The sequence below is a fragment of the Pelodiscus sinensis genome, chromosome 31 (assembly GCF_052426305.1).
Source record: "Pelodiscus sinensis isolate ZL-2025 chromosome 31, ASM5242630v1, whole genome shotgun sequence".
Lineage (NCBI taxonomy): Eukaryota > Metazoa > Chordata > Testudines > Trionychidae > Pelodiscus > Pelodiscus sinensis.
In genome coordinates, this window is record NC_143082.1 from 3,125,467 (window position 1) to 3,138,040 (window position 12,574).

The following is a 12,574-nucleotide window of genomic DNA, read 5'->3' on the forward strand; positions in this document are numbered from 1 at the left end:
CCCTTCTGCAGTCCCTCACTCCCTCTCCATGCCCAGGAACATCCAAACCAAGACACCTGACCCTCCCCGACTGCTCCGATGCCTTCTCACCTGTGGCCTCTGTCGGAGGACACATCCGCATTGAGGGAGGACAGACTGCTTCTCAGGATCCACAGGGTCAGGGCAAAGAACGTCACATTTATCTGTGGGCAGCGGGAAATGTTTCCTGTGAAATGTCCCGTCCGGGGCCGGTCAGTCCAGCTCAGTCAGAAAACGATCCCAGGGGACCGAGCCGAATGCTGCAGAACTGGAATTGCTCATGGCCAGTGGGAATCTTTCCCCCTCCTGTAAGGTCCCCAGCAGCTCTCAGTTTCTCCCTACACAGGGAGCTGATGGCACAGCCAGGGCTAAGATGGATCAATGGGATCAAAGAGGCCAGATTCTGCTCAGTGTTCAATATGGATCCACTCCAGTGGAGTAAATAGGGTTCACACTGGTATAACTGAGCAGGATTTGGCTCAGAGGATGTGTCTAGACTACAGGGTTTTGTTGACAAAAGTGGACTTTTGTTGACAACACTATACCTGCGTCTACACTACCGCCAAGTTCTGTTGCGACAGAACTTGGCAGTTTTGTCGACAGCGGTAAACCTCATTCTACGAGGAATAACTCAGAGTTCTGTCGACAGAAGGCGTTATTGAGTCTACACTGTCCTTTGCATCTACACTGTCATGTCGATAAAGCGGCTTGTCGTATCTGTCAACAAAAGCCTGTAGTCTAGACGTACCCAGAGAGTCCAGATTCTGCCTCTAGAATATTTCCTGCACTTTCAGGCTGTAAGAAATTCCCTACTCACCCATCCCCCAGTTTTTCCCCAGGGGTTGAGGAGGAATATGTAGGGACAGCTGTTTCCACCCCACCACACACACACACACACATAATCACGGTATGGTGTAGCCCTTTCCCTTCCCCATTCCTTGGGCAATTAGCTAGACTGGGCCAGACCCTTTCTGTCTCTTGGCCAAACTCCTGCTGACGTCCCTGGCAGCTGTGCCTGAGTAAAGGCTGTGGGCTGGGGACAGGGCACAGGGACAGATCCTGCGACTGGCCAAAGCAGATGAACCAGGTGGGTCCTAACTGGGTCTTTCCTTGTGTTTTATGGACACACCTTCACCTCCCTGCTTCCCTCAAATCAGTGGGGCTGCCGAGGTGGGAGAAGGGGGCTGGGATTCTGTGAGGTACCCACCAGGATTATGACACAGACTGGCCCCAGGAAACTCCAGCGAAAGCCTCTGTCCAGGCTGAGCCAGCAGCTACAGGCAGGGAGAAGAAGAAGCGCATTACCCCCAATGTAAGAGCATGGGACATTAATATGATCACTGCCCTGTGAGCAACAGGTGTCACAAGGCAGCTGCTCTCACCCGCACGATAGATGTCTGCCAGCCTGTGACATGGTGACCCTCTTGCAGGCCAAGAGATTCCACCACCCCCATCAACCGCAGCTTCCCTGACTTTCTGCCAAACCCTCCTCTCCCACCTGCAACAGACTGTTCTGGTGGGGCGTGTCAGAGCCATGGAGGACCAGGTAGGCAGCTGATGTAGATCGACCTCATTGCACAGAAGCAAGAGGCATGACACAGATTTACACCAGTAGGGGGGGTCTAGCCTGGGGTGTCTAGAACAAGCCCCACTCTGGTTTAGTGGAGTTGCTCAATTTAGAGGGGAGACCCTCAGGGATTTGCCCACAGTACAAAGGTGCGTTTGTTCCCAGCACCACAAACCCAGCCTGGGACTTTGCTGGCTTGTTGTTCTGCAGGGTCAGTGGGGCGAGTTGTAGCTGCCTGGCAGGTGGGCAACTCAGCTACTGTGCTGGGGCGGCTTGCTGTTCCTGGGGCGGGGGGAGGCTGCTGGGGGACTGCCCTCAGGCAGGGTGAGCAGGGCAATGCAGGCTACAGACACGGAGGCCACATCCCAGCTCCCCTTCGCGGTGGGCGCTGCACTTACTGCTCAGAAGTTCCGTAGCCTTTAGGATTCACTGCGGCAGAAATAGCCACAATCAGGGCTGGGAATCCGTAGCCAAACGGGTACATGTGTCTCTTCTTGAACCGTCTGATGCTGGTGTAATACACCTCTTTCAAGGTCCTGGCGGTGAGGAAGAGGTGCAGCCCCTCCAGGAGCATCCAGGTGAAGCAGGCCAGGAAGAGGTAGTGTAAGAGGCCAGCAATAACTGCACAAGCCACAGAGACCTCAGCGACACTGCAGCTGGAATGGGATTGGTTGGATATGGGAGAGACCTGCATGGGGGTCACACCAGGATTCTTGTTAACACAGCTCGCCAGTTACAGTGCTGCAGAGCTGGCAGGTTCCTCAGTCGGGGTGCGGGGGGGCGGGCTGCTCATTATGGATGCAGGAAGGCAGCAGAGATTATTGGTTAGAGCAGAAGAGAAGGCCTCAGGGCAGCCAGGTTCTCTTCCTGACTCTGCCGCACATCCCCCGAGTGACCCTCGGGCAAGTAACCTAGGAAGGGATTGGAGGCCCAGGGAGACGGCGACATAGGGGTAGGACTGATCAAATTCCTGGGGACAGCGAGACTGAGGCTCCTGTGTCCAGTGTAAAGGAGCCTCACAGGGAGTGGGAACGTCCCCCTGGAATCCCGTCTGTGTCCTGCACACCCAGAAGAGGAGGTTACTCACTTTCTGGTAACTGATGTTCTTCAAGATGAGCATCCGTGGGGGTGTTCCACATTAGATGGTGAGCATCCCAGTATCTCTCAACTCAGTGTTTTCTAGCAGTGCTTTGGGGGCCGTGCATGCATAGTGCGTGCGGGTCTCCCCAGGTGCCGTCGCACTCCCCCCCCCCCTTTAGTTCCTTCTCTATCCGGAACTCGGCGAGGATGTTTGATATCTTGATATTAAGGTTTTCCGAAGTAGAGGGGAGGAAGGGAGGGTAGTGGAGCACCGCCAGGGATGCTCATCTCAAAGAACGTCAGTTACTGGAAGGTGAGTAGCCGCCTCTTCTTCTTCGAGAGGCATTCCTGGAGGTGCTCCACATTAGGTGACTACAAAGTAGTACATTGTATGGAGGTAGGGACTTCGGATCAGGTAAGTACGCCGTTTGTAGCACAGCTTTCACTAATCTAGTAAGCATGATGCTATGTGGCGCAACAGTTGTAGATAGTCATGAGGCAGTATTGAGGGCATCTCTTGGGAGGACTGTAGCAAGTGTCTGATTCGGATGAGCCTGTCGGTAGGCAGAAAGGGCCTGGCTGTGATGGAATTGAAGTGTGCCACAATGAATTGAATGGTTTGAGTAGGTGTAAGCATTGATTTGCTGTGGTTTACCTGGAATCCTATGGAAATGTGGAGCCACTGGTTCTATTGCCCCTATATGGAGGAGGTGCTCCACCTCTTGTTGTAAGATTGTGTCGTGAGAGGGGTCCCTGAAGAGGGGGAGGGTGGGGAGAGGAGATGGTTCGAATTATCCAATTGTCTGAGGTAATAGCTTTTCAGGTTTTTCTCCCCTCCCCCTCCCCCCCAGAACAAACAAAAATTGAATAAGCTAATGTACAGGGCTCGCCGAACCGCTCGCCAGCCGCACTGTCCGGAGATCTGCGCATGCACAGATCGTTCTGTGCATGCACAGATCGCCCGAACCCAGCTCTTCCAGGTTACAATCTACTCGCCCATGGTGAGTAGATTGTATTATTTGTCAAGCCCTGCTAATGTATTTTGAGACTCCTGGGTAGGTAGTGTGGCATTTGGACTGACGACTGGCCTCTACAATTTGCATATTAGATTGTGACGAATGGTTGGGGTTGTTATTCTGAGTACGTTGTCTTTGTTGTCTACCCCGCCGGTGTTGTTGGTATGGTGGATGGTCTTGCCTCTGATAACAGTATGTGGGTACCTTCTCTGATATGGTTGGTATCTGAATTGTCTTGGTGTTGTCGCAGATGTTTGGATGCCAAGTGACCAAAGTATGGCCTTGGAGTTCTTCATTGACTGCAAAAGTTCATTAGTCTTTGTCGAGAATAGCTTATTGCCATCAAATGGGAGATCTTCCACAGCTGGTTGGATTTGACGCGGAAAAGCAGAATTGAACCATGAGGCCCTTCTCGTGGTGATCGCTGTGACTATTGTCCTCGTGGCCATATCTGCTGCATCGAGGGTGGCTTGCAATGCTATACGCAGGGCTCGACAATTGGGGCAATCTACTCGCCCATGGTGAGTAGATTTTAGCCCAGCATGCCAAACCGTGCAGCTGACGAGCAAGACTCGCCTCCGCTTGTCAAGCCCTGGCTATACGTAATATCGTTTGGCCTTCTGAGATGATAGTTTTAAACTGTGTCTTCTTGTTATCAGGGATATGTTCAATAAATGTGTTAAATTTTGCATAGTTGTTAAAATCGTATTTACTGAGTGACACGGTGTAATTTGCTACCCTCATCTGAAGTATAGCAGAAACATAAACCTTCTTTCCAAAAGAGTCTAATCTTTTATTGTCTTTTTCAGATGGAGTGGATTGGTTCTGCTGTTTATTTCTTTCCTACACAGCATCTACTAGCAGGGAATTTGGTGAGGGGTGTGAAAAAAGAAATTCAGAGCCCTTAAGGGGAACAAAATACTTCCTATCTGCCTTTTTAGATATAGGTAGTATCGAGGCAGGAGTCTGCCACAAGGTTTTTGCCAGTTCAAGTATGGCTGAATTGATAGGTAGAGCTATCTTTGCAGATGGTGTCGCCTGGAGGATGTTTGTGAGCTCATGGTGAGATTCTTGTACCTCTTCCATGGAGATATTGAAATCTGTTGCAGCTCTTCTAAAAAGGTCCTGAAAGGACGAAACCTCCTCTGCATTGCTAGCAGATGGGGGTAGGATTGCCTCTTCTGTGGTAGAAAGAGAGTTAGGCTGAAGTAAAGATGCCACCAAAGAGTGTGGGGAGTAGATCCGCACCATCATTTCTGTCAGTAAGTACATAGGTGATTAATCAGAGAAGTGCGAGGTTTCTCTAAATGTTTGGTTTTGAATGGGTTTTTTTCTATGTTGCTGCTGCGGGCATTGATTCCACATTTGCCACCGTGGAGGGCAAACCATGGGTGGAGGCATCCATGGGTATAGAGTCCAGGGAGCCGTTTGTATTCGTAAGAAATGTGGCTGCTCAGGGTGGCTGCGCAGGGTTAACTGGCATTCCTGACCCCTGTGAGTGTGGAGATAGCTGTGATGAAAACACAGCCACCTCCCCGCCTCTTCCATTGAGAGAGGGGAATGTGACTGTGAATACTCAGAGAAGGGGGAGGGAGGAGATCTGTTGTCACTCAGAATAGGAGATTGGAGCGTAGGAGAAATTGTTAAATCTTTAATCACCCTGTAGCTCCTGACCGGAGAATGTGGGAGCTGTCTGCCACAGAGTGTACTGACTGTGGTGCCCAGAGAGCAGAGCTCACCGCCTGAGGCGTTGCCCCGACAACACAGGGGGGGGGAGCGGTGCCCAGTGGCTGCCCCGTGAGTCCTGTGAGCGGCTGCGGTGCCCTGCTGCAGTCCTGAGGTTTTGGCTGAGCTGGTGCTGAGGCGAGCGGCATCCTGCTCGGTGCTGCGTTGTTCGAGGCAGGCACGGGTGTGGCCTGTTGCCTCTGAGGGGGCAGCTGTGTTAGCGCTTTTGCTTTTACAGCGCTGTTCGCCCCAGACACCTGGGCGGTCAAAAGTGCTGAGGCTCCTATCAGAGGGATCCAACTGCCTGTCAGCAGGGTGCCTCTTAGAAGAGTGCTGAGGCAGCGAGCTTGCCCATCTTTTCATGGCTTCAGGGGCTTTATCCCTTTTTGCCGTGGTAACATGACCTGAGTCTGGGTCAGAAGGAGGGTGTCCACCTTTATCACCTTTAGCATTTTGAGCCTGAGCTCTCTATCTTTATGTGCCTGCGCTTTGAGCTTAGCGCAGTGTGGGCAGTCTTTTTGGGAAAGCGAAGTTACTCACCTTGGTGCAGTAACTATCGTTCTTCGAGATGGTGTCCCCGCGGGTGCTCCACTGTTGATCCTGGGCTTGCCCCAGTGCCGCAGAACGGAGATTTTTCTAGAAGCAGTGCTCGGCCGGATCATGCATTCGCTGCGGTGGCTCGCAGCGTTCAAACTCTTTTCTCTGAGTGCGCGGTCCGGCCCCCGCCAGTTCCTCAAGGCCACCTCGAAGTCTGCAAGACACAAACAGAAAGCAGACACCGAAGTGGGGAGGAGGGCGGGCAGTGGAGCACCCGCGGGGACACCATCTCAGAGAACAATAGTTACTGCACCAACGTGAGTAACTTCTCTTTCTTCTTCGAGGACGTCCTCGCGGGTACTCCACTCTTGGTGACTGAGTAGCAGTAGTCGCCACAACGGAAGGCGGTATAAACAAAGGAGTCCCTATTTGTCCACTTTGGAGAGCACCACCGTCGCCAGTACCTCATCGGATTGCCTACTCTGGAGTAAGGCATAGTGTTCGACAAAGATATCGTGTGAGGACCAGGTGGCCGCTCTACATATGTCTTTCAAGGAAACCCCTTTAAGGAAAGCCATTGACACCACCATGGACCTGGTGGAGTGGGCCCAAGGTTGGATAGGGAGTGATATATGCTTCGTTGCGTAGGACTCTTTTATGCAATTGAATATTAGTTTTGAAATCTGCTGAGCAGATAAGGGTTGTCAGCCAGAGATACAATCAAATGATCAGTTTGTCTAAAGGGTCTTGTCTGGTCAATGTAGAAAGCTAGGGCTTTTCGTACATCGAGTGAGTGAAGGGTCGCTTCCCTTGAGGAGAAATGAGGTTTCGGGTAGAACACCTGCAGGATTATCGGCTTGTTGACGTGAAAGGCGGATGCTATCTTGGGAATGAATTTAGGGTGGAATCTTAGTATCACTCCATCTTGTGGAGGTCATGTCTGCTGTGATTGTATGCTTGTGTGAGCCAGTACTGGAGAGCATGGAAGTGCAGTCTGGCATAGCGCACCACATAAGTTGTGGCAGCCATATGGCCCATGAGGCTCAGGCAGGTAATGACCTGGGCTGTAGGCTGTCTCTGATGACCTGTATGAGATCTTGAATGGTGTGGAATCTTTGCAGCGGTAGATAGGCCCTGGCTGTAGTTGACTCCAGGTGAGCTCCTATAAATTCCAGATCCTGGGTCAGGTGCAAAGTGGACTTTTGTACGTTTATGAGGAGTCCTAGGACGTTGTAGCAAGACAGACTAACCCCCATATCATCTATCTTATTTGCCTTCCTGAAGCATACAGGACAGAGAAGGAGCAATAAAATCAGCATAGTCTATGCTGGCTCATCTGATCCTGAGAAGCTGAAACATAGATATGAGGAGAGATCAGGATATGCGAGACTGCCACCGGCTGGCACCTATGTTGATTCGAACACACACACAGTCCCTGGAAGAGGAATTTCCCACTGAGAAAAGAATCCCCAGTAATTCCAATTTAGTTATCTCTCTTACAAGTGTAAATTAAGTTCACAACTCCCTTGTAAGAACTGGTCTCACAAAAGACAGACCAGCCCCATTTGGCATGACAGACAAGAAAGAGAAATACGTGACCCCATGAGTATATAAGATAGGTCCAGCACACATTCACTTTGAGTGTCATTCTACCCTCTACCTGCTGGTCGGGTTAGGTGTTTGACCTCCCGAGGTTCTATGGGGACACCCACCTCGTATTTTCGTCTTTCCTAGGAATTGAGGGACCGGCCCTGGCCTGACATGCTGGAGTCAAGAGGCACAGAAGGGGGTAAAAATTGTACCTGGATGTGGTCCTCTGTCTTAAGTGTACACATAGAAAGAGTAAGCTGTTACTTGGTACCATTATTTCTATTTTTCTATCTTTATCTTCTTTGTAACCATTTTTAAGATCTATATTTTGCTAGCAGTTAAGAAATAGAACAATAGCCATTGCAACCATATGATTTATAAGCTTCCTCAAATAAACCTGTAACTGTTTAAGCTTTAACCTGACTCCTTCAGTTGCTGTAACAGAACCAAGCACAATTTAAAAGAACTTCAGCCGGTCATAAAGGGACAGACATAGAGAGAGCTTGGGCGTTTGGATCTGTGTCACTCCCAGGTGACAAGATCCGTTGGGGCACCTTTTCAGCCTTTCCTAGGCTGCCCTCTGCGAAGGAACCCCTGTGTTCTAGCAGCTAAAATCTAAGGTGTAATAAGCTCTTCCTATATAACGGGGCGTCTGTTGGCCTGCTGGCCACCCTCTGCGATGGGACCCCGGTCCTAGCAGTAAAGACACGGACGTTAAACCTTTTCTCGGAAACATACACACACACTGCCCTGACCGTCGGCTGACAGGCGTGGAAGAGTTGTTTGGTGGCCAGGATCACGTTTCAAAGTTCGGATGCTGTACGACCTTTGAGGAGGCAATCGTCCAAATACAGGAAGATAATCACCCCTTGCGTTCGAAGATGGGCCGCAACCACCACCAGGATTTTTGAGAATACCGTGGGAGCGGAGGAGATACCAAAGGGGAGGACTTTGTATTGGTAGTGGTCTTTGCTGAGAACAAATCGTAGGAACCTTCTGTGGGCTAGGTGGATGGAAACATGAAAGTGGGTGTCTTGGAGGTCGAGGGCCACAAACCAGTCGTCTCACTCTAGTGCGGGAATTATGGTAGCTAGTGTGATCATCCTGAATTTTTGCTTTCGTAGGAATCTGTTCAAACAGTGGAGGTCCAATATCAGCTGCCAGCCTCCCGATTTTTTTCTGAATTAGAAAGTAGTGAGGGTCTCGATCGTTTGGTCACAGCCGTGGTGGGGGATGAGGCTCTCCGCTTAGAAGTCTGCTGCTGAGGAGCGGAGGCAGGGCTCTGCGGTTGTAAAGCCTTGTCAAAAAGAAACAACCACAGGCGTCTCTCTCTGTCCTTCCTTGCCCTAGATGTTAGCTGAGTACAATGAGGGCACTTTTGGGGGACATGAGATTCTCCTAAGCATCGTATGCAATAGGAGTGGCTGTCTGAAGCCGGCATCACCTCCCAGCACTTGTCACACTTTTTAAAGCCTGGTGAGGATGGCATCTTTAAATGCCTTGTGCTTTTCTTTTTAAAGTTGTTCTGTTTCGTTTCCTTCTGTTTTTCCCCGTTTTATCTGAGGGTACTTAACTATGTACAATATGAACATTGAACAAACAGGGGGAAGGGGAAATGAAAACCTACTATAGCGACTAAAATTTAACAACTACTTCTTTTTATATATGAATGAAACGGGATATGGGAGAGGTAAAAACGACTAACTCTGTTCTATTTGTGTAGTCTTAATCTCACAACAAGGAGTCTGTGTGGAGAGAGCAGTTCCGTCAGTCTGCAGCCTGAGGTGGTCAAGAGGAACAGGCGGGGGCTAGACCGCACACTCAGAGAAAAGAGGGTAAACTCCGTGAGCCACCATGGCGCATGCGCGGTCCGGTCCAGCACTGCTTCTAGAAAAGTCTCTGTTCTGTGGTACCGGGGCAAGCCCAGGATCAACAGTGGAGCTCTCGCGGGGACATCCTCGAAGAAGAACATGAGTTGCCAATGTACTTGACACAGTTTTTGTGTCCATCAGAGGCTGGCATTGTCTCATTGCAGAGGGTACAGCGCTTGAAACCAGGAGATCCCATGCCGTGGCTATGAAGTAACACACTATCCAATCCACATTTGTTTTTTTTAACACTAAAACACTAAAGCAACACTGAGCAAGTGAACTAGAACTTACAACTAACTAAACTAGAAGAGAAATTCTATAACTACGTTGAAGAGAAAGGAGAGCACTGCCGAGTTCCGTCTGGTGTCCAGGGACAGTAGAAAAGAACTGAAGGGAGGGGGGGCCACGCATGCATGACGGCACTGGGGAGGCCCACACGTGCTGCGCACGGCACATGTAAGCTCCCAAAGCACTGCTAGAGAAAACGCCATCAAGAGGCACTGGAACGCTCATCATGTAATGTGGAGCACCACCAGGGACACCTCTTGAAGAACCCAGGGAGCCCCGGGGGTTCACAGCCGCACACCCCAGCCCTGCTACGAGAGGAGGGGCCAATCGGGGGGGAATGGGGCCGTACCCACTGGCTGCTGAGGACGAGCAGGTCGGCCAGGAAGAGGCAGAGGCAGAGCTGCAGGTGGAGGGCGGTGCTGACGTTCCAGATGGAGCGGCACAGGAGGAAGGTGAGGATGGTGAGGAGGAGGCACAGCAGGGAGAGGCTCAGGCCCACATAGATGAGGATGTTCAGTGGGCGACTCTCCTGTAACACAGCAAAGGAGAATCCCCATTAGCCAGCCCAGCCCTCGGGTCCCACTCAGCCTTTTCCCCAGTAAAGCCTCCGTCTCTCTCATGGCAGCTTTGTCAAGATCAGGCTGAGCGCAGATATCAGGGTCCAGCCTGGGAGCCGAGTCTCAAGGGGAGATACCGTCACTGCAGTGGGAGCCATTAGGATGGCGAAGCTGGAGAGATGGTCGCAGCTGCAGGTCGTGTGGGTGCTGTTCACGTGCAGGGTGGTGCAGCCATCTGGAGACCAGCTCCCTTTGCCGGCCTCAAATTTCCAGTAAACGCAGAGAGCCACTTCCTGCTCCTTTCTGGGCTGGAAACACGACAGAACCCTCCTTACGGGAGCACAGACAGTCGCAGAATCATAGAATACTAGGACTGGAAGGGACCTCGAGAGGTCATTGAGTCCAGTCCCCTGCCCTCATGGCAGGATCACATACTGTCTAGACCATCCCTGATAGACATTTATCTAACCTACTCTTAAATATCTCCAGAGATGGAGATTCCACAACCTCCCTGGGCAATTTATTCCAGTGTTTGACTGCCCTGACAGTTAGGAACTTTTTCCTAATGTCCAACCTAAACCTCCCTTGCTGCAGTTTAAGCCCATTGCTTCTTGTTCTATCCTCAGAGGCCAGGAAGAACAAGTTTTCTCCCTCCTCCTTATGACACCCTTTTAGATACCTGAAAACTGCTATCATGTCCCCCCTCAATCTTCTCTTTTCTAAACTTCTAAACTCATAGTTCATGTTCTCTAGACCTTTAATCATTCTCGTTGCTCTTCTCTGGACCCTCTCCAATTTTTCCACATCTTTCTTGAAATGTGGTGCCCAGAACTGGACACAATGCTCCAATTGAGGCCTAACCAGCGCAGAGTAGAGCAGAAGAATGACCTCTTGTGTCTTGCTCACAACACACCTGTTAATGCAGCCCAGAATCATGTTTGCTTTCTTTGCAACAGCATCACACTGCTGACTCATATTTAACTTGTGGTCCACTATAACCCCTAGATCCCTTTCTGCCATACTCCTTTCCAGACTGTCGCTTCCCATTCTGTATGTGTGAAACTGATTGTTCCTTCCTAAGTGGAGCACTTTGCATTTGTCGTTTCTGTGATCATGTGTCTCACACACCCGAGCTGTGACGTAGTGGGGGTAACTTGCTAGGGCTGTGGCGACCTCTGCTGTCTGGAGCAAGACCCAGCAGGGAAAACCTTATTATGCAAAGGTGACTCCATACCGGTTGAACCAGCCAACCCCCCCCATGGGGAGAAACAAAGGGAGGTGGAATGCTGCCCTGGCTGGGAGCAGGGCTTGGAGAGGGGGAGTTAGGTCCTGGCTGGAAAACAGGGAAGAAGGAACTGGGGAGGGGGCGGGGATTCCCCCCATCTCAAGGGGGCACTGAGGCCTCTTAGCCCCAGTTCCTGTAACCAGATCACATCTGTACTATGCTGTATCCTGGAGGAGCAATAAACCACCCTCAATTCCACTGGCTGGTGGAATCTGTTTATGCCATTTCGGGGTGCAAGAGACAGGAGACCCCCAACGCGCCATCACACGAGCCACCTTCAGCTCCATGGCTCTCCCCACATGACTCCCAGCGCCCCTTTCAGTGATGGGGAGAGAGAATGCAGCTCCTGCCATTCCTAGAGCACAGACCCTGCTCCTGGAGCCAAAGGAAAATCCTTGCCAGCTGTGGAAGGCGTGTAGCACATGGTTGAGCAGCTCTGGCTGCATCCAGCAGAGGGCGGTACAGAGTGAACACAGGCGCACTAACCACTTCGCTACCGTGCCGAAGAGTTTCACCCCACTGCCCTGAGCCCACTGGCTCTAGAAAGAGGCTTTATTCCACCTCAGGGTTAGCCAAGCGGTGCGGTTCTCCCAGGGCACTTTGCACGGCCACCGTGTGACCCCTGGTATCCTCCTCCAGTCAAACAGCTCCAGCGCCTCAAGAATAAGGAGGCCTCTGTTTCTCCAGCCATTGGGAGCCAGAACAGCAGCACCATCCCAATGCCCGACAGGAGATGGAGCCTTCTCTATGCCCCTGTGGAGGCCCCAACACAAAGATTTCCCTCTGCACACCTGTTGATGGCGCAGGGTGAAGTTTGCCGGTCTGGAGAGGCAAATGGGTCCCCCGTCACCGACAGCTCCACTCACCACCCTGGAGCCGAGGTGACTCTTCTCCAGCATCCCTCCAGCCGACAAACAGCCTGAGCTGAAAAGTCTCTCATTGAAGATGGAGTGCAGGGAGGAGTAGGCAATAAAAGCAGCAGCCCCCAAGTGCGCTGGGAGAGGAAACAATCTCGTGTTATGGGGATGACCTGGGCAGGT

General features: G+C 51.3%; 1 protein-coding gene across 6 annotated transcripts in view; it reads right to left on the reverse strand.

The window, feature by feature from the left end:
• Positions 1 to 12,574, reverse strand: part of LOC102453197 (adhesion G protein-coupled receptor E3-like) — a 54,014-nt gene that overhangs the window by 9,816 nt on the left and 31,624 nt on the right. For all 6 annotated transcript variants that reach the window (XR_016348151.1, XR_016348150.1, XM_089774652.1 and 3 more), the window contains 6 exons: positions 12,326 to 12,528; positions 10,387 to 10,557; positions 10,042 to 10,221; positions 1,984 to 2,273; positions 1,226 to 1,292; positions 91 to 182 (listed from right to left, as the gene is read on the reverse strand). Coding sequence is in view for 4 of the 6 variants with exons in the window: in XM_089774652.1 (XP_089630778.1) it covers positions 91 to 182; positions 1,226 to 1,292; positions 1,984 to 2,273; positions 10,042 to 10,221; positions 10,387 to 10,557; positions 12,326 to 12,528 (1,003 nt within the window). In the remaining 2 variants the exon portion in view is untranslated. The remainder of the gene's footprint in view (positions 1 to 90; positions 183 to 1,225; positions 1,293 to 1,983; positions 2,274 to 10,041; positions 10,222 to 10,386; positions 10,558 to 12,325; positions 12,529 to 12,574) is intronic.